Source organism: Chiloscyllium plagiosum, unplaced genomic scaffold (assembly GCF_037043375.1).
Source record: "Chiloscyllium plagiosum isolate Xiang-an unplaced genomic scaffold, Cpla_swu_hap1 HiC_scaffold_6, whole genome shotgun sequence".
Taxonomy (NCBI): domain Eukaryota; kingdom Metazoa; phylum Chordata; class Chondrichthyes; order Orectolobiformes; family Hemiscylliidae; genus Chiloscyllium; species Chiloscyllium plagiosum.
The window spans coordinates 87,913,231-87,934,664 of NW_028270144.1; the positions used below are offsets into that span (position 1 = coordinate 87,913,231).

The 21,434-nt window shown below is 46.8% G+C and overlaps 1 protein-coding gene across 2 annotated transcripts in view; it reads left to right on the plus strand.

Annotated features, from left to right (window-relative positions):
- The window catches only part of tnfrsf19 (tumor necrosis factor receptor superfamily, member 19), a 94,308-nt gene extending 76,687 nt beyond the window's left edge, over nt 1-17,621 (plus strand). For both annotated transcript variants that reach the window (XM_043691956.2, XM_087988177.1), the window contains exon 10: nt 16,493-17,621. In XM_043691956.2, coding sequence (XP_043547891.2) covers nt 16,493-16,504 — 12 coding nt within the window. In that variant the 3' untranslated portion in view covers nt 16,505-17,621. The remainder of the gene's footprint in view (nt 1-16,492) is intronic.
- Nucleotides 17,622-21,434: the final 3,813 nt, after the last annotated feature.

Below are 21,434 nucleotides of genomic sequence, written 5' to 3' on the forward strand. Positions count from 1 at the left end.
TAATTGTCATTATTTATTATATGAGTCAATATACATGGTGCATACCAAGTTAATGGACATGGAAAATGCAGGGGGTGGTATGGGAAAGGGCACTGAGGTAATGTAAGTGATATGGCAGATGAAACAAGGGCATAGGAGACATGAGTGACCATGGAGTGGGTGTATGGGATATGAGAATGCACAGTGACTTATCTTTCAAACAATTCCCAAATCTGGACAATGGTCCTTGATTACTCTGAGATGGTGTGAACTCTGTGTCCTACCAAAATGGGACTGACTCCATAAAAGTAGCCAGGGATCTTAAATACTCAACCTCGCAGTGGCATATATAATGTTAGAGTTTCTCAATCGGGGCTCACTCTTCACATCCACCTCCTTCCAGCTGGCTGCCATTTTTAAATCAACACTCTCCCACCTACATGTCAAGGAGACATAAAAGTCCTGGCCCGAATCTCAGTACATTTGAAAATTACATTTTCCGTAATATTCAAAGCATATTCTGAAAACTTTACTGAAGTGCTACAAATCTGAATCTTTCACTTGCTTATTTACAAGTCTTGCAAGTCTTTATTCTTCGTTTTTTCCACTAGTTTTGTTCCTTCCTTTCTTATGATGCCATTGATGCCTTGCCATCCCATGGGATTCTGAAAGGTAGTCACGCTTTGCGGGAGAGACTAGAGTTGAGCGCCATGGTTTAAGAAGTCGAGGCCCCGCTTTTAACATGGAGATAATGAGAATTTCATTCAGTCAGAGAGTTGGTGATCTGTGAAATTCTGCTTCCCTGAAGATAATAGAGGCATGGTCCTTGAGCTTATTCTGTGCTGAGTTGTATTGATTTTTAATAGTGAGGGGAGTCAGGATTAAAAAAAGCAGAAAAGAAAGTGGAATTCAGACCCCAGTGGGATTAGCCAATTAAGGTTGCAGCAATTTCAAAATACTGATTGGCTTAGTCTTACTCCTGAGTGGTATGTTCCTCTGAGATGGTGCAACATTCATACACATTTTTCATGACCCCAGATGATGAATGTCACTGGACTACTCCCTCTGGAAGATATTGAATCACACGATTGTTAACATGCAGAAGGAGAACATTTGACTATTATGTCTGCAGCAGCTCCATAATCGAACAATTCGCTGTGCCAATCTCAAGCCATCTTCTTTCTTTCCAGCCAACAATCTAATTCCGAGTCCAACTTGCCTCCTCACCGCACTGTTGGCAATGCAAGTGCATTTTTGCAGTCACATTTCCAAAGCTAAGTGTGTAGCACGTAGAGTCAGGGGGACTAGTGCAAAATCTATTAAATTATCATCAAAGCAGGAACTACCTTTACACAGACTCACCCATGTTCACTGTGGCGGCTTTTATTAACCCAGGGAACTGAGGCCAGTTTCACTAACCCAGGGAACTGAGGCCAGTTTCACTAACCCGGGGAACTGAAGCCAGTTTCACTAACCCAGGGGAACTGAGCCCAGTTTCACTAACCCAGGGAACTGAGGCCAGTTTCACTAACCCGGGGAACTGAGGCCAGTTTCACTAACCCGGGGGAACTGAGACCAGTTTTACTAACCCAGGGAACTGAGACCAGTTTCACTAACCCAGGGAACTGAAGCCAGTTTCACTAACCCAGGGGAACTGAGGCCGGTTTCACTAACCCGGGGAACTGAGGCCAGTTTCAATAACCCAGGGAACTGGGGGCAGTTTCGCTAACCCGGGGGAAATGAGGGCAGTTTCACTACCCCAGGGAACTGAGGCCAGTTTCACTAACCCGAGGAACTGAGACCAGCTTCACTAACGCAGGGAACTGAGGACAGTTTCACTAACCCGGGGGAAATGAGGGCAGTTTCACTAACCCAGGGGGAACTGAGGGCAGTTTCAAAAACCCGGGGGAACTGATACCGGCTTCACTAACCCAGGGAACTGAGGACAGTTTCACTAACCCGGGGGAAATGAGGGCAGTTTCACTAACCCAGGGGGAACTGAGGGCAGTTTCACTAACCCGGGGAAACTGAGGCCAGTTTCACTCACCGAAGGAACTGAGACCAGTTTCACTAACCCGGGGAAGTGAGGCCAGTTTTACTAACCCAGGGAACTGAGGACAGTTTCACTAACCCGGGGGAACTGAGGCCAGGTTCACTAACCCGGGGGAACTGAGGGCAGTTTCAATAACCCGTGGGGACTGAGGTCAGTTTTACTAACCCGGGGGAAATGAGGGCAGTTTCACTCACCCAGGGAACTGAGGGCAGTTTCACTAACCCAGGGGGAACTGAGGGCGGTTTCACTAACCCGGGGGAACTGAGCTCAGTTTCACTAACCCAGGGAACTGAGGGCAGTTTCACTAACCCGGAGGAACTGAGGGCAGTTTCAGAAACCCAGGGGAACTGAGGGCAATTTCACTAAAACAGGGGAACTGAGACCGGTTTCACTAACCCGGGGAACTGAGATCGGTTTCGCTAACCCTGGGAACTGAGGCCAGTTTCACTAACCCACGGACTGAGGCCAGTTTCACTAAACCGAGGGAATTGAGGTTAGTTTCGCTAACCCAGGGGAACTGAGGCAGTTTCACTAACTCCAGGAACTGAGTCCAGTTTCACTAACCCGGGGAACTGAGGCCAGTTTCACTCACCGAAGGAACTGAGACCAGTTTCACTAACCCGGGGAACTGAGGGCAATTTCACTTACCCCGGAAACTGAGGGCAATTTCACTTACCCGCGGAAATTGAGGGCAATTTCACTAACCAAAGGGAATTGAGGGCAGTTTCACTAACCCAGTAAAACTGAGGGCAGTTTCACTAACCCAGTAAAACTGAGGGCAGTTTCACTAACCTGGAGGAACTGAGACCAGTTTCACTAACCCGGCGAAATGAGGTCAGTTTCACTAACCCGGGGAACTGAGGGCAGTTTCACTAACCCGGGGGAACTGAGTCCAGTTTCACTAACCCAGGGAAATGAGACCCGTTTCACTAACCCCAGGGAACTGAGGCTAGTTTCACTAACCCAGGGAACTGAGGGCGGTTTCACTAACCCGGGCAACTGAGGGCAGTTTCACTAACCCAGGGAACTGAGACCCGTTTCACTAACCCCGGGGAACTGAGGCTAGTTTCACTAACCCAGGGAACTGAGGGCGGTTTCACTAACCCGGGGAACTGAGGGCAGTTTCACTAACCCGGGGAACTGAGACCAGTTTCACTAACCCGGGGGAACTGAGACAAGTTTCACTAACCCCGGGGAACTGAGGCTAGTTTCACTAACCCAGGGAACTGAGGGCGGTTTCACTAACCCGGGGAACTGAGGGCAGTTTCACTAACCCAGGGAACTGAGACCCGTTTCACTAACCCCGGGGAACTGAGGCTAGTTTCACTAACCCAGGGAACTGAGGCCAGTTTCACTAACCCGGGGAACTGAGGGCAGTTTCACTAACCCGGGGAACTGAGACCAGTTTCACTAACCCGGGGGAACCAAGACAAGTTTTACTATCCCAGTGAACTGAGACCAGTTTCACTAACCCGGGGGAACTGAGACCAGTTTCACTAACCCAGGGAACTGAGGGCAGTTTCACAAACCCGGGGGAACTGATGCCAGTTTCACTAACCTGGGGAAGTGAGGCCAGTTTCATTAACTCGGGGAACTGAGGCCAGTTTCACTATCCCAGGGAACTGAGACCAGTTTCACTAACCCGGGGGAACTGAGTCCAGTTTCACTACCCCAGGGATCTGAGACCAGTTTCACTAACCCGGGGGAACTGAGACCAGTTTCACTAACCCGGGGAACAGAGTCCAGTTGCACTACCCCAGGGAACTGAGACCGGTTTCACTAACCCGGGGGAACTGATGCCAGTTACACTAACCCGGGGGATCTGAGGGCAGTTTCACTAACTTGGTGAGCTGAGGCCAGTTTTACTAACCCAGGGAACTGAGGCCAGTTTCACTAACCCACGGAACTGAGGCCAGTTTCACTAAACCGAGGGAATTGAGGTTAGTTTCGCTAACCCCGGGGAACTGAGGCAGTTTCACCAACTCCAGGAACTGAGTCCAGTTTCACTAATCCCGGGGAACTGAGGCCAGTTTCACTCACCGAAGGAACTGAGACCAGTTTCACTAACCCGGGGAACTGACGCCAGTTTCACTAACCCAGTGAACTAAGATCAGTTTCACTAACCCGGGGGATCTGAGACCAGTTTCACTAACCCGGGGAACTGAGACCGGTTTCACTACCCAGGGAACTGAAGTCAGTTTCACTCACCCGGGGAACTGAGATCGGCTTCACTAACCCAGGGAATGAGACCAGTTTCACCAACCCGGGGGAAATGAGGGCAGTTTCACCAAAACAGGGGAACTGAGTCCAGTTTCACTAACCCGGTGAACTCATGGCAATTTCACGAACCCAGGGCACTGAGGCCAGTTTCACTAAACCGAGGGCATTGAGGTTAGTTTCACTAACCCAGGGAACTGAGGCCAGTTTCACTAACCTGGGGGAGTGAGGCCAGTTTCATTAACCCAGGGAACTGAGGCCAGTTTCACTAACCTGGGGAACTGAGACCGGTTTCACTAACCCAGGGAACTGATGCCAGTTACACTAACCCGGGGGAACTGAGGGCAGTTTCACTAACCCGGGGGAACTGAGGGCAGTTTCACTAACTTGGTGAGCTGAGGCCAGTTTTACTAACCCGGGGTAATGAGGCCAGTCTGACTCAGCCGGGGAACTGAGGCAGTTTCACTAACCCGGGGGAACTGAGGCGAGTTTCACTAACCGGCTAAAAAACGCCAGTTTCACTAACCCGGGGAATTGAAACCAGTTTCACTAACCCAGGGAACTGAGGCCAGTTTCACTAACCTGGGGGAACTGAGGGCAGTTTCACTAACCCAGGGAACTGAGGCCAGTTTCACTAACCCGAGGAACTGAGACCGGCTTCACTAACCCAGGAAACTGAGGGCAGTTTCACTAACCCGAGGGAACTGACGCCAGTTTCACTAACCCAGTGAACTGAGGTCAGTTTCACTAACCCGGGGGATCTGAGGGCAGTTTCACTAACCCAGGGAACTGAGACCGGCTTCACTAACCCGGGGGAACTGAGGCCAGTTTCACTAACCCAGTGAACTGAGGTCAGTTTCACTAACCCAGGAAACTGAGGGCTGTTTCACTAACCAGGGGACCTGTGACCAGTTTCACTAACCCAGGGAACTGAGGGCAGTTTCACTCACCCAGGGGGAACTGAGTGCAGTTTCACTAACTTGGTGAACTGAGGCCAGTGTTACTAACCCAGGGAACTGAGGGCAGTTTCAGTAACCCAGGGGGAACTGAGGGCAGTTTCACTAACCCGGGGAATTGAAGCTAGTTTCACTAACCCAGAGGCACTGAGACCAGTTTCACTAAACAGGGAACTGAGGCCAGTTTCACTAACCCAGGGGAACTGAGGCCAGTATCACTAACCCAGGGAACTGAAGCCAGTTTCACTAACCTGGGGGAACTGAGTCCAGGTTCACTAACCCGGGGGAACTGAGGCCAGTTTTACTAAGGAGAAAGTGAGGTCTGCAGATGCTGGAGATCAAAGTTGAAACTTTATTGCTGGAACAGCGCAGCAGGTCAGGCAGCATCCAGGGAACAGGAGATTCGACGTTTCGGGCACAGGCCCTTCTTCAGGAATGACAGGAATGACTCATTCCTGAAGAGGGGCCTGTGCCCGAAACGTCGAATCTCCTGTTCCCTGGATGCTGCCTGACCTGCTGTGCTGTTCCAGCAATAAAGTTTCAACCAGTTTTACTAACCCAGGGAACTGAGACCAGTTTCACTAACCCGGGGGAACTGAGGGTAGTTTCACTAACCCAGGGAACTGAGGCCGGTTTCACTAACCCGGGGAACTGAGGCCAGTTTCAATAACCCAGGGAACTGAGGCCAGTTTCACTAACCCAGGGGAACTGAGCCCAGTTTCAATAACCTAGGGAACTGAGGCCAGTTTCACTAACCCGGGGAACTGAGACCAGTTTCACTAACCCAGGTGAACTGAGACCAGTTTCACTAACCCAGGAAACTGAGGGCAATTTCACTAACCCGGGGGAATTGAGGGCAATTTCACTAACCCAGGGGAACTGAGGGCAATTTCACTAAAACAGGGGAACTGAGGCCAGTTTTACTAACCCTGGGAACTGAGGGCAGTTTCACTAACCCTGGGGAACTGAGGGCAATTTCACTAACCCTGGGGAACTGAGGGCAGTTTCACTAACCCTGGGGGGACTGAGGGCAGTTTCACTAACCCTGGGGAACTGAGGGCAATTTCACTAAAACAGGGGAACTGAGGCCAGTTTTACTAACCCTGGGAACTGAGGGCAGTTTCACTAACCCTGGGGAACTGAGGGCAATTTCACTAAAACAGGGGAACTGAGGCCAGTTTCACGAACCCAGAGGAACTGAGGGCGGTTTCACTAACCCGGGGGACTGAGACCGGTTTCACTAACCCGGAGGAACTGAGACCAGTTTCACTACCCCGGGGAACTGAGACTAGTTTCACTAACCCGGGGGAACTGAGACCAGTTTCACTACCCAGGGAACTGAGGTCAGTTTCACTCACCCGGGGAACTGAGACCGGCTTCACTAACCCAGGGAATGAGGCCAGTTTCACTAACCCGGGGGAAATGAGGGCAGTTTCACTAACCCAGGGAACTGAGGGCAGTTTCACTAACCCAGGGGGAACTGAGGGCAGTTTCACTAACTTGGTGAACTGAGACCGGCTTCACTAACCCAGGGAACTGAGGCAAGTTTTACTAACCCAGGGAACTGAGGCCAGTTTCACTAACCCAGGGAAATGAGGCCAGTCTGACTCACCCGTGGAACTGAGGGTAGTTTTACTAACCCGGGGGAACTAAGGCCAGTTTCCCTAATCCGGGAGACCTGTGACCGGTTTCACTAACCCAGGGAACTGAGACCTGTTTTACTAACCCAGAGGAACTGAGAGCAGTTTCAGTAACCCAGGGGAACTGAGGGCAATTTCACCAAAACAGGGGAACTGAGTCCAGTTTCACTAACCCGGTGAACTCATGGCAATTTCACGAACCCAGGGCACTGAGGCCAGTTTCACTAAACCGAGGGAATTGAGGTTAGTTTCACTAACCCAGGGAACTGAGGCCAGTTTGACTAACCTGGGGGAGTGAGGCCAGTTTCATTAACCCGGGGAACTGAGGCCAGTTTCACTAACCTGGGGAACTGAGACCGGTTTCACTAACCCAAGGAACTGATGCCAGTTACACTAACCCGGGGGAACTGAGGGCAGTTTCACTAACCCGGGGGAACTGAGGGCAGTTTCACTAACTTGGTGAGCTGAGGCCAGTTTTACTAACCCAGGGAACTGAGGCCAGTTTCACTAACCCAGGGAAATGAGGCCAGCCTGACTCAGCCGGGGAACTGAGGGCAGTTTCACTAACCCGGGGGAACTGAGGCCAGTTTCACTAACCCGGCGAAATGACGCCAGTTTCACTAACCCGGGGAATTGAGACCAGTTTCACTAACCCAGGGAACTGCGGCCAGTTTCACTAAACCGAGGGAATTGAGGTTAGTTTCACTAACCCAGGGAACTGAGGCCAGTTTCACTAACCCGGGGGAACTGAGGGCAGTTTCACTAACCCGGGGGAATTGACGCCAGTTTCACTAACCCGGTGAACTGAGGTCAGTTTCACTAACCCGGGGGATCTGAGGGCAGTTTCACTAATCCGGGGAACTGAGACCGGCTTCACTAACTCGGGGGAACTGAGGCCATTTTCACTAACCCAGTGAACTGAGGTCAGTTTCACTAACCCAGAAAACTGAGGGCTGTTTCAATAACCAGGGGACCTGTGACTAGTTTCACTAACCTAGGGAACTGAGGGCAGTTTCGCTAACCAAGGGGGAACTGAGGGCAGTTTCACTAACTTGGTGAACTGAGGCCAGTTTTACTAACCCAGGGAACTGAGGCCAGTTTCACTAACCCAGGGAACTGAGACCAGTTTCACTAACCCGGGGGAACTGAGCGTAGTTTCACTAACCCAGGGAACTGAGCCCAGTTTCACTAACCCGGGGAACTGAGGCCAGTTTCACTAACCCGGGGAACTGAGACCAGTTTCACTAACCCAGAAAACTGAGGGCAATTTCACTAACCCAGGGGAATTGAGTGCAGTTTCACTAACCCAGTAAAACTGAGGGCAGTTTCACTAACCCGGGGGAACTGAGGGCAGTTTCACTAACCCGGGGGAATTGACGCCAGTTTCACTAACCCGGTGAACTGAGGTCAGTTTCACTAACCCGGGGGATCTGAGGGCAGTTTCACTAATCCGGGGAACTGAGACCGGCTTCACTAACTCGGGGGAACTGAGGCCATTTTCACTAACCCAGTGAACTGAGGTCAGTTTCACTAACCCAGAAACTGAGGGCTGTTTCACTAACCAGGGGACCTGTGACTAGTTTCACTAACCTAGGGAACTGAGGGCAGTTTCACTAACCAAGGGGGAACTGAGGGCAGTTTCACTAACTTGGTGAACTGAGGCCAGTTTTACTAACCCAGGGAACTGAGGCCAGTTTCACTAACCCAGGGAACTGAGACCAGTTTCACTAACCCGGGGGAACTGAGCGTAGTTTCACTAACCCAGGGAACTGAGCCCAGTTTCACTAACCCGGGGAACTGAGGCCAGTTTCACTAACCCGGGGAACTGAGACCAGTTTCACTAACCCAGAAAACTGAGGGCAATTTCACTAACCCAGGGGAATTGAGTGCAGTTTCACTAACCCAGTAAAACTGAGGGCAGTTTCACTAAACCAGGGGGAACTGAGGGCAATTTCACTAACCCGGGGGAACTGAGGGCAATTTCACTAAAACAGGGGAACTGAGGCCAGTTTCACGAACCCAGGGAACTGAGGGCAGTTTCACTAACCCTGGGGAACTGAGGGCAGTTTCACTAACCCAGAGGAACTGAGGGCGGTTTCACTAACCTGGGGAACTGAGACCGGTTTCACTAACCCGGGGGAACTGAGACCAGTTTCACTACCCCAGGGAACTGAAACCAGTTTCAATAACCCGGGGGAACTGAGACCACTTTCACTAACCCGGGGAACTGCGGGCAGTTTCACTACCCCAGGGAACTGAGACCAGTTTCACTAACCCAGGGGAACTGAGGGCAGTTTCAATAACCCGTGGGAACTGAGGTCAGTTTCACTCACCCGGGGAACTGAGACCGGCTTCACTAACCCAGGGAATGAGGCCAGTTTCACTAACCCGGGGGAAATGAGGGCAGTTTCACTAACCCAGGGAACTGAGGCAAGTTTCACTAACCCGGGGAACTGAGGCCAGTTTTACTAACCCTGGGAACTGAGGCCAGTTTCACTAACCCGGGGAAATGAGGCCAGTCTGACTCACCCGTGGAACTGAGGGTAGTTTCACTAACCCGGGGGAACTGAGGCCTGTTTCCCTAATCCGGGAGACCTGTGACCAGTTTCACTAACCCAGGGAACTGAGACCTGTTTTACTAACCCGGAGGAACTAAGAGCAGTTTCAGTAACCAGGGGAACTGAGGGCAATTTCACCAAAACAGGGGAACTGAGGCCAGTTTCACTAACCCAGGGAACTGAGTCCAGTTTCACTAACCCGGTGAACTCATGGCAATTTCACAAACCCAGGGCACTGAGGCCAGTTTCACTAAACAGAGGGAATTGAGTTAGTTTCGCTAAACCAGGGAACTGAGACCAGTTTCACTAAACCAGGGAACTGAGGCCAGTTTCACTAACCCGGGGGAACTGAGGGCAGTTTCACTAACCCCGGGGAACTGAGGCCAGTTTCACTAACCTGGAGGAACTGAGGGCAGTTTCACTAACCCGGGTGAACTGAGACCAGTTTCACTAACCCGGGGAACTGAGGGCAGTTTCACTAACCCGGGTGAACTGAGACCAGTTTCACTAACCCGGGGGAACTGAGGCCAGTTTCACTAACCAGGGGAACTGAGGGCAGTTTCACTAACCCGGGTGAACTGAGGCCAGTTTCACTAACCCGGAGAACTGAGGGCAGTTTCACTAACCATACTTCAGCCATTTGTCTAGCTTTGTATTGTAAAATTAAATCCAGGACCACACCCACTCCAGTGGAGACTTGTGTGTATTTGCTTAAAATGCTCCCCAGATGCATTTCAAGAAATCTGATTCCTTTAAAGTTTTCAAACTATGACTACCCCAGTTAATGCTGAGCAAGTTGAAATTCTCTACTTTACACTTCTCTGAAATGTGCTTATATATCTGCTCTTTTATTTCTCTCGGCGTATTAATGGGTCTGTAGTACTTTCCCAGCATTATGATTGTCTCTTTTCAGGTTTGAAGTTCTCCCCGTATTGCTTCACTTGAGGAGCCAATGAAAAAACCATCCTCCTTCCTGTGGTATTGATTCCCTGATCAATACACTGTGAACCCTTTGTCTTCTATCTCTTCCCTATCTCACTTGAAGACTTTATATCCTGGAATATTGAGCTATCAGTCCTGCCCCTCCCTCAACCTTGTGTCAGCGACTGCACTGACATCATACTTAGAACATAGAACAATGCAGCACAGAACAGGCCCTTCGGCCCACGATGTTGTGCCAACCATTTGTCCTAGCTTAAGCACCCATCCATGTACCTAAAGGTCACCAAAGATTCTGACTCTACCACTCCCACAGGCAGCGCATTCCATGCCCCCACCACTCTCTGGGTAAAGAACCCACCCCTGACATCTCCCCTATACCTTCCACCCTTCACCTTAAATTTATGTCCCCTTGTAACACTCTGTTGTACCCGGGGAAAAAGTTTCTGACTGTCTACTCTATCTATTCCTCTGATCATCTTATAAACCTCTATCAAGTCACCCCTCATCCTTCGCCGTTCCAATGAGAAAAGGCCTAGCACTCTCAACCTATCCTCATACGGCCTATTCTCCATTCCAGGCAACATCCTGGTAAATCTTCTCTGCACCCTCTCCAAAGCTTCCACATCTTTCCTAAAGTGAGGCGACCAGAACTGCACACAGTACTCCAAATGTGGCCTAACCAAAGTCCTGTACAGTTGCAACATCACTTCACGACTCTTGAATTCAATCCCTCTGCTAATGAACGCTAATACACCATAGGCCTTCTTACAAGCTCTATCCACCTGAGTGGCAACTTTCAAAGATCTATGAACACAGACCCCAAGATCCCTCTGTTCCTCCACCTGACTAAGAACCCTACCGTTAACCCTGTATTCCGCATTCTTATTTGTCTTTCCAAAATGGACAACCTCACACTTGGCAGGGTTGAACTCCATCTGCCACTCCTCAGCCCAGCTCTGCATCATATCTAAGTCTCTTTGCAGCCGACAACAGCCCTCCTCACTATCCACAACTCCACCAATCTTCGTATCATCTGCAAATTTACTGACCCACCCTTCGACTCCCTCTTCCAAGTCATTAATAAAAATTACAAACAGCAGAGGACCCAGAACTGATCCCTGTGGAACTCCACTTGTAACTGGGCTCCAGGCTGAATATTTGCCATCTACCACCACTCTCTGACTTCGACCGGTTAGCCAGTTTTCTATCCAATTGGCCAAATTTCCCTCTATCCCATGCCTCCTGACTTTCCGCATAAGCCTACCATGGAGAACCTTATCAAATGCCTTACTAAAATCCATGTATACTACATCCACTGCTCTACCCTCATCCACATGCTTGGTCACCTCCTCAAAGAATTCAATAAGACTTGTAAGGCAAGACCTACCCTTCACAAATCCGTGCTGGCTGTCCCTAATCAAGCAGTGTCTTTCCAGATACTCATAAATCCTATCCCTCAGTACCCTTTCCATTACTTTGTCTACCACCGAAGTAAGACTAACTGGCCTGTAATTCCCGGGGTTATCCCTATTCCCTTTTTTGAACAGGGGCATAACATTCGCCACTCTCCAGTCCCCTGGTACCACCCCCATTGACAGTGAAGACGAAAAGATCATTGCCAACGGTACTGCAATTTCCTCTCTTGCTTCCCACATAATCCTAGGATATATCCCGTCAGGCCCGGGGGACTTGTCTATCCTCAAGTTGTTCAAAATGTCCAACACATCTTCCTTCCTAACAAGTATCTCCTCTAGCTTATCAGTCCGTTTCACACTCTCCTCTTCAACAATACGGTCCCTCTCGTTCGTAAATACTGAAGAAAAGTACTCATTCAAGACCTCTCCTATCTCTTCCGACTCAATACACAGTCTCCCACTACTGTCCTTGATTGAACCTACCCTCGTTCTCGTCATTCTCATGTTTCTCACATACGCATAAAATGCCTTTGGGTTATCCTTGATCCTATCCGCCAAAGATTTTTCATGCCCTCTCTTAGCTCTCCTAATCCCTTTCTTCAGCTCCCTTCTGGCTATCCTGTATCCCTCCACTGCTCTGTCTGAACCCTGTTTCCTCAACCTTATGTAAGCCTCCTTCTTCCTCTTTACAAGACAATCAACCTCCCTCGTCAACCAAGGTTCCCTCACACAACCATTTCTTTCCTGCCTGACAGGTACATACATATCAAGGACATGTCGTATCTGTTCCTTGAAAAAGTTCCAAATTTCCACGACATCCTTCCCTGACAGCCTATGCTCCTAACTTATGCTCCTCAGATCCTGTCTTACAGCATCGTAATTACCCTTCCCCCAATTGTAAAACCTACCCTGTTGCACGCACCTATCTCTCTCCATAACCAAAGTGAAAGTCACAGAATTGTGGTCACCATCACCAAAATGTTCACCCACTAACAAGCCCGTCACTTGTCCCGGTTCATTACCGAGTACCAAATCCAATATGGCCTCCCCTCTGGTCGGACAATCTACATACTGAGTTAGAAAAGCTTCCTGGACACACTGCGCAAACACTGCCCCATCCAATCTACTTGATCTAAAGAGCTTCCAATCAATATTTCTGACTTCAGCCCATACTACCTCCAAAGGCAGATCCCCCTCGAACTGCCTTTCTGCAGCCGTTATACCATTTCTAATTAGCAACGTCACCCCCCCTCCTTTTTTACCACCCTCCCTAATCTTACTGAAACATCTGTAACCAGGAACCTCTTCTATCCACGTTTCCATGATGGCCACAACATCGTAGTCCCAGGTACCGATCCACGCCTTAAGTTCACCCACCTTATTTCTGATACTCCTTGCGTTGAAGTATACGCACTTGAACCCATCTCTGTGTCCGCAAGTTTTCCCTGTCAGTGCTACCTTCTTCACAGCCTCCCTACATTCTTGGACATCCTGACAAACAGCTAGCCTACTTGCTGGACTACAAGTCCGGATCCCATCCCCCTGCCAAATTAGTTTAAACACCCCCGAAGAGTGCTAGCAAACCTACCCCCCAGGATATTGGTGCCCCTCTAGTTCAGGTGCAACCCGTCCTGCTTGTACAGGTCTCACCTTCCCCAGAATGCAGTCCAATTGTCCAAATACCTGAAGCCCTCCCTCCTACACCATCCTTGCAGCCATGTGTTCAACTGCACTCTCTCCCTATTCCTTGCCTCACTGTCACGTGGCACCGGCAACAACCCAGAGATGACGACTCTGTCTGTCCTAGCTTTTAGCTTCCAGCCTAACTCCCTGAGCTCTTGAATGACCTCCCCATCCCTCTTCCTACCTATGTCGTTGGTGCCAATGTGCACCACGACTTCTGGCTGCACACCCTCCCCCTTAAGGATTCTGAAGACACGGTCCGAGACGTCTCGGACCCTGGCACCTGGGAGGCAAAAAACCATCCGAGAGTCTCGCCCCTGTCCACAGAACTGCCTGTCCATCCCTCTAACTAGAGAGTCTCCTATAACTAGCGCTCTCCTCTCTCCCCCTTTCCCTTCTGAGTCTCAGAGCCAGTCCTCGCGCCACAGACCCGGTCACTGCAGCTTACCCCTGCTAGGCCGCCCCCCCCCCCCCAACAGTATCCAAAGCAGTATACTTATGATTTAGGGGAACGACACAGGGGATCCCTGCACTGCCTGCTTCCTCCCCTTCCCACCTCTAACTGTTACCCAGCTACCTCTGTTCTCTGGCGTAACTATGTACCTGTAGCTTCTATCTATCACCCTCTCAGCCACTCGAATAATCCTCAGTTCATCCAACTCCAGTTCCAGTTCCCTAACTCGTTCTGTGAGGAGCAGGATCTGACTGCATTTCCTGCAGATGAAGTCGGCAGGAGTATCGGTGGTCACCCCTACCTTGAACATCCTGCAGGAGGAACATTCCACTGCCTGCACTGCCATTACTCTACACCTCATCTCCAAAACAAGAACACTGAGTAGCTTACCTGTGGACTTTAAAATTAGGTTAGAGGAGGAGGATGGGAGGGAGGCCCTACTATGTAGGGCCTGGGGTCTAGAACACACCCACTCAAATATCAATCACTTACCTTCCCGACCAGCTCTGCGCTCCAACCTCACTTCCGCCCAGCTCACGCCGCTCTCTGCTGTGAAAAGACCGTTGGCGTCGAGGTAAGTTCTTTATATATCAATCACTTACCTTCCCGACCAGCTCTGCGCTCCAACCTCACTTCCGTCCAGCTCGCGCCGCTCTCTGCTGTGAAAAGACCCGTTTTAATTTGTCCCGTCAATTTATATTCTTGTTTGCCAGACTCTTTGCATTAAAATAAATGCCATCTAACCTTGCCAAACTCCCTTGTATCTTAATTGGCCAATAATTTTGATAACTTCTTGACTCCCTTTATGTCTCTTCTAATCCTGGCTGTTCATCTTGCCCTGCTGAACCGCTTTCTGGATCCCACACCCCTACCAAGTTAGTTTAAACCCTCCCCAACAACACTAGCTAACCTCTCTGCAAAGAACAGATGCAGTCCGTCTGCCCTGTACAGGTCTCACCACACCCAAAAATGGCCCAATGTCCTAGAAACTTTCCGCCCCTCCCCACCTCCCCCCAGCAGCATCTCCCCAGCCACACGTTTATGTGGACTAGCCTCCTATTTCTAAAATCACCGGCATATCAGCAGGAATAATCCAGACCTTCTGGATCCTGTTTTCTAAATCAACTTTCTAGTTCCCTAAATTCTGCTTGCAGGACCTTATCCCTTTTTCTGCCCTATGTTACCAGTACGGAATGGACTATGATTTCTGTCTGTTTGTGTTTCAAAATGCCCTGCAGCCATTCAGTGCCATTCTTGACCCTGGCACCAGGGAGGCAACATGCCATCCCCATAACACTGTAAGGAGGTATTGTGAGTCTCTTCCTGAGGCTACAGAAATGTCTATCTGTTGCCCTTACAATTGAATTGCCTACCAATATAGCACAGAAATTCCTTCCATCTGGGGCAGCAGACTCACCCATGGTGCCATGAAGTTGGCTCCCACTGCTTTCCCTTGCACAGTCATCTCCCCAACCAGTATCCACATTGGTACATCTGGTAGAAAGGGATGGCCACAGGAGACCCCTGCACTACCTGCCTTCCTGTACTCTGCTTAGTGGTCACCAATGCCCTTTCTGCTAGTTCCGTTTTGACCTATAGTTAGGATCCAGCATGCATTACCTGTGAGAGTGGTGAAAACGTGTCCAGCCATTGCGTTCAAGAGGAATTGGATTATAATGTGAAAAGGATAAAAGTGCGGGGCCATGAGAATAGGTGGTGGAGGTATATCACAAGGTGAATTCCTCCTTTAGAGAGCCTATACTGAAGGGCCAAAGAGCCTCCTTCTGCACTATAACCATTCTATGATCCTATGAACTATCCTCAATTACAAATAGTTCAAATTCAAAGCAAGTAATTAAGTGTGTTCAAATTTATATAAAAAGTATTCCAAAGTTAGGGCACCACACAATCTGGAAGGTTGAAGTCTGTAACCAGTGGTGGCAGATACTTATAGCGGCTTACTAATAGTAATGTTTATAGAATGTCTCGTCTATACATTTTAATTAGAGTGTCACATTGTCTTATGTGCTTCAAAACAATATGTGTTCCATTTTAAAGGCTGGTGCAGAGAGAGCATCATATTGCTCAATATAAGGGTAGGTGCTGGTGTTGTGGTAATGTCACTGGCCTGGCAATTCAGAACCTTATGCTAGTGTTCTGGGGGGATGTGAATTTGAATTCCAGTCTGCCAATGGTAAACTTTTAAATTAAATAAAAACCCAGTATAATGACAACTGTGTAAACCATTGCCAATTGTCAATCAAAACAAAATCTGCTTCACTAACGTCTTTTAAGGTGGAAAGTTTGCCCAGTCTGGCCTACATGTGACTCCAGAACCACAGCAGTGTGGTTGTCTCAAAACTGCCCTCTGAGCAAGTAGGAATGGGCAATAAATGTTGGCCTGGCCAGCGACGCCCCGAAAATGAAGGAAAAGAATTGTCAAATTGAACATGTTGTTACTGGTATTGGAATAAAGGAAGTTTTGTTTTAAACTGGCTTGATTGATGTGCTGAAAGAGTTAGCCATTAATTTTCTCCAACGTGTCAGTGAAAACCTATTTTTGACTTCGTATTGACTGTAATTTTCTCTTTCCAGAACTGTGTCTAGAACACATCTTGATGGTGTCACAGGAATGTCTGCCTTTTTATCCTTCTCCATTGACTCTTTCAAGCTAAAGATACATTCTGCTGAGGCCTGAAATTTCAGGATTATATGGTTTTCTCAGCCAGTGGCAAACTGTGGGCTACATCAATTGGTCTGAATTTGTCGCAGACAGGAACCACATCCCAGTGAATATGTGCTTCATTTTAAGCAGCAGTCTATTTCTACCAGTGGTGATTTACTATTTGCTTTTTTTTGTATGAAACATTTGGCACGTTGTTCAAAGGTCTTGGGAGGAATGTTTATGAATGCAGTGGTGGTGATGAAGAACTCTGTCAAAACGTCATTGTGCTCAAACTGCTAAAGGATTTCTGAAGATAAATGACAAGGAAATCCATGGTTCACACAGCAACCAGTGTGTTAAAGCTCTCACTGTGGTTGGCTCTTACATGTGACAGTGAAGTGTTAACAAGTGTGGCCACAGACACTGCCTGGCGAGGATTGTGGGAAGTGGTGTTCCACAAAAATGATATTGATTTATTAGATATCTAACTATAAATCTTTGTTATTAAAGCTTTAGAAGAAAGTTGTACACTTTAATGTTTTGTTTAGAAAGTTGCCACTATACATTGCAGATAATGAATTTTTGTTAAGTATAAATAATTATAAATGAAGACGGTAGCCATTTATATTGTGTTCCACCTCTGCCATTGTACTACCATAGTGCATCAATGAAAAAAAACCTGTCACTGTGAATGATGTGTTTATCGTTCTCCTTGCTAAGGGAAGCTAGATTGGCCGAGCTGATTGTGCACTAAATATTGGAACAATGTGGAGGTGGAATTGAATGACTTTAGTTTATACATGTTAGTGCATGCCATGAGTGGCCAGACAATAAGTTTGTTCATCATACAATATTCCATTTCCCTTCAAAAGACTGGATTACTCAGTTGAATCACATCATTCAAACACTTATGGCTTTTTTTAATTAATATTAAATGTTGAACTTTGGTGCTTATACAATTTATTTTAAAAAGGATGGCCAACTGTGCATTGGAGTAGATTTCAAGACTTCTTTAGCTAATGGCTACAAACTCAATAAAGTACAGGAAAATGCATCCTACCTTTCTGTCTCTCCAGTGCATCTTTTAAATAACAGTATTGCCTAAATGATGGGTTTATACTGCATTGTTATCTGAGCTTAAGCAGCTAGGGATTTATACTTATTCCAAATGATCACTCATTGTCCTGCACATTGGAACACTGTAATAACAAAATGCCAATCCAGTATCTGGAAAATAGTTGTTTATGAGTACTGAACTTGAGCAATGCAGAAAGAATACACATTTTGTCAAAACGTTTCTGCAGTTGGACAACATATGCTAAATAATCACAATTGTGCTCAGAATTTAAAATTGCCAGGCAGATTTACAATGTGGTTTGCTTGCACGTACAGGAAGCTGCAAATGTTAATACATAGGACCCTTTTCTCTGCAGATAGACAAAATGTGCATATATACTGTATCTGTTTCAACTCAGCAATATAGGTGGCATCCATTCTCTGGTTCATTCTTCAGGACAAAGCCTTGACTAATTAGAATCAACATGCCTGGCTTCGACTGAACAAAACTTGGCAATTATTTGGCAGTCATCATCTAACTGGTGCATTCTCCATGACAACACTTCCACCAATCTGAGTCCACTTTTTAATTAATCGACATGGTCTGTCCATACATGATAAAAATGCTGTTGCCCTTAACATTTATATTCTTTCGAATTGTCTTGATGAGTGCAAGACAAAAAGCTTTGACAAAAAGTGTCTTCTTTCAGTAAGTATCTGGAAAATGTGGGCTTAAGTAAGTGGAGCACACATGGACCTTATAATACAATCAGGTCTTTTTGTCATGCAACCTGAAAATTAAAATTACATTAGGAAAAATATTGAAGAATGTTTAAAAATAAGCATTTTCATATCACTTTTCACAGTGTCAGGAGATCCCAGAATGTGACATAACTGATGAATATTTTGACACCGGTCACTAATAAATAGACAAATGCAGCAGAAAGTCTGCTGCAAACTTCACAAACGTGAAGGAGTTAAATAATCGGTTCTACCCCTTTAAACAGAGGTATAAATAGTAGTTTGGAGAATTCTCATGGTCTTCTGCCATCATATCTTTTAGATCACAGTAAGAAGGAGATGGAACATTGAGTTTAGCACTACATCTAAGACAGGACTTCAAACACTACAGCACTCTTTTGGCACTGCACTGAATAATCAGTGCACAATATGTACTGAAGCCCTGGATACAGGTTGAATCACATAACCTTTTGATTCAATGAACTAAGAGAGCTACCACTGAGCAAAAAGCCGACACTTAATAAGAAAAAGGAACAACAAGATATTTGCCCCCTCAAGTTTGCCCGGCCATGACTGATCTACTCCGGGTCTCAGCTCCTCTTGTGTGCCAGCTCCTTAAAGCACTCAACTGCCTGATTTTTTTTTAAAAAGTCTATTAACCTCCAGTTTAAAAAAGTTCAGTGATCTAGCCTCCACATCATCAATACTGGTGGAAATATACCGATTATTGAATAATCAGTCGCTTTTGAATTCTACGTAATTTATTATTTGGAATTAATTATTACAAGTCTTTTGCTTCCTTTGAGCATTGTTGCACTTCTATCAGATATGCCCATATCTAACAAACACAAGACTCGTTTTACCAAATTTTAATGAAAATTTATATTTAATTTGTGAGAGTGCGGACAGAACCTGTCAAATATTATGACATATTTACAGTTTGTGCTTAGTTCTTTCACTCCTGGCATGGAATATAGAAATAATTTGCAGTTCCTCAGTGTGATCTTGTTAAGGTACATTCTATCATCCCCCTTTTCAAAAAAGCCATGGTCCTACTACTTTTGTGGTGCAGAGTGGAAAAGTCAGCCTGGATTTTCTCTGCACCAATCCCAAACTGGAACGTGTGTGTAAGTGAATGTCAAAAGCAGAAATGACTTCTATGTTTACAGTGTACAGGCTGTAGTCACCAATTGTCCAGGATTAATCATGTTAAACGGCCAAGTGATACAAGATTTTTTCTCACACTGCTCTTACTTATTTTATGTACCACTTTTAATACTATGCCCTCTCATTTACGAGCAGCAACAGATTCTCCCTGCCCATGCTCGTAATTTTGAAAATTCTATCAAATTTCCTCTCAGCTTTCTCTCAAAGGGGAACAGACCCAATTTCTTCAATGTATCCTCACAACTGAAGTTTCTCATTCCTGGAACCATTCTTGGAAATTGCTTCTGCATTTTTTTCAGTGCATTCACATCATTCCTATAATGTGGCGCCTACAATTATACGCAAAACTCCAGCTGAGGTCTAACAAATGTCTTGTACAAATTCAACATCTTTCCTTGCTCTTATTACAGCACTGGCTCCTGTTAATGAAACCAAGAACTCTCCACCTGGTCTGTGCATAAATACAGTCAAGAGTGTGGTGCTGGAAAAGCACAGCATTTCAGGCAGCATCCGAGGAGCAGGAGAATCACCTGACTCTCCTCCTCAGATGCTGCCTGACCCGCTGTGCTTTTCCAGCACCACATTCTTGACTCTAATCTCCAGCATCTGCAGCCCTCACTTTCACCTAGTTGTGCATAAATACATCCAGGTCCCTCTGCTCCTGCACCCTCTTTAGAATTGTCGCCCTTATATATTGCCTTCCAACATTCTTCCAACTAAAGTCCATCACCTCACACTTCTATGCACTGTACCGTATATGCCACCTAACCACCCACTCCACCAATTTACCAAAGTCCTTTTGGAGTTCCACTCTGTCCTCACACTTTACAGTTAGCTACTTTGGGGAAGGAGGATAAAGAAAACCTATTTTGAAAAACATCTGCAGAATTGTTGCAGTAACTGAATGTTCCCAGCTGCTGGATACAGCCTGCAACCCTGCAGATTTTGCAAATATGTACACACTGCTTCTTCAAAGCTTTCCTTCAGATAATTATTGGCAAAAGATCAGTGAACTTTTTTTTTTCTTCGTCTGCCGGGAAATGTGTCAGCGTAAGGGAAATGTTCATCTCTTCTGAATCACATGTTGCCAGTATAACTGAGGGGGTTGGTGAGGAGTATGCATCATCAGGCATTTCTAAAGGTTATGAAGTTAAAACAACAGAATTAACTGCAAAGTACAAAATGACTTGTACCAATATATATAGCTGTCAAATTAATGAAGGAAGACCGCAAGGTAACAACCTACTGTCCTGTGAGATCCAGCATTTAAAAAAAATAATTAGCATCAACAATTATTTTCTATTCCCCCATTCAATGCTCACGAATGATTAGCTTGTATTTTAGAGATTAAATCAGCAAATTAGAGCAAATAAAATTCTTCTTAACTGCCTCACTACAAACACATGTTTAAGTGGATTGCATGTCCATTTTTCATGGACTAATTTCAGAGTTGAAGGCAGTCCTTGGGTAGTGAATGGATTTCACTCTGGAGTCCATTCAAAAGTTGATTTTTATGCAAGTTGGAACATAATGCAGGGCAATGGAAAGCAGCCGTTTGTAAGTGCAGGAAATGTTCAGATCCCAGGTTTTTAAAATTACACCCCAGTATGAGATCACATTCGTCATTCGAGCATTTGTAAGTTAGATGTTCGTAAATTGAAAGCCTCACAGTGCTTTCAATAAATTAGAATATCAGTGGCTTGACGTTGACAACTATCACAAAAAGTATAAAACTGATCAGTAAATCTGGATGTAGGTTTGCTCACTGAGCTGGAAGGTTCATTTCCAGATGTTTCATCACACTACTAGGTAACATGTTCATTGGGCTGCAGGTGAAGCACTGTACATAATTCCTGTTTTCTATTTATATGTTTGAGTTTCTTTGGGTTGGCGCTGTCATTTCCTGTG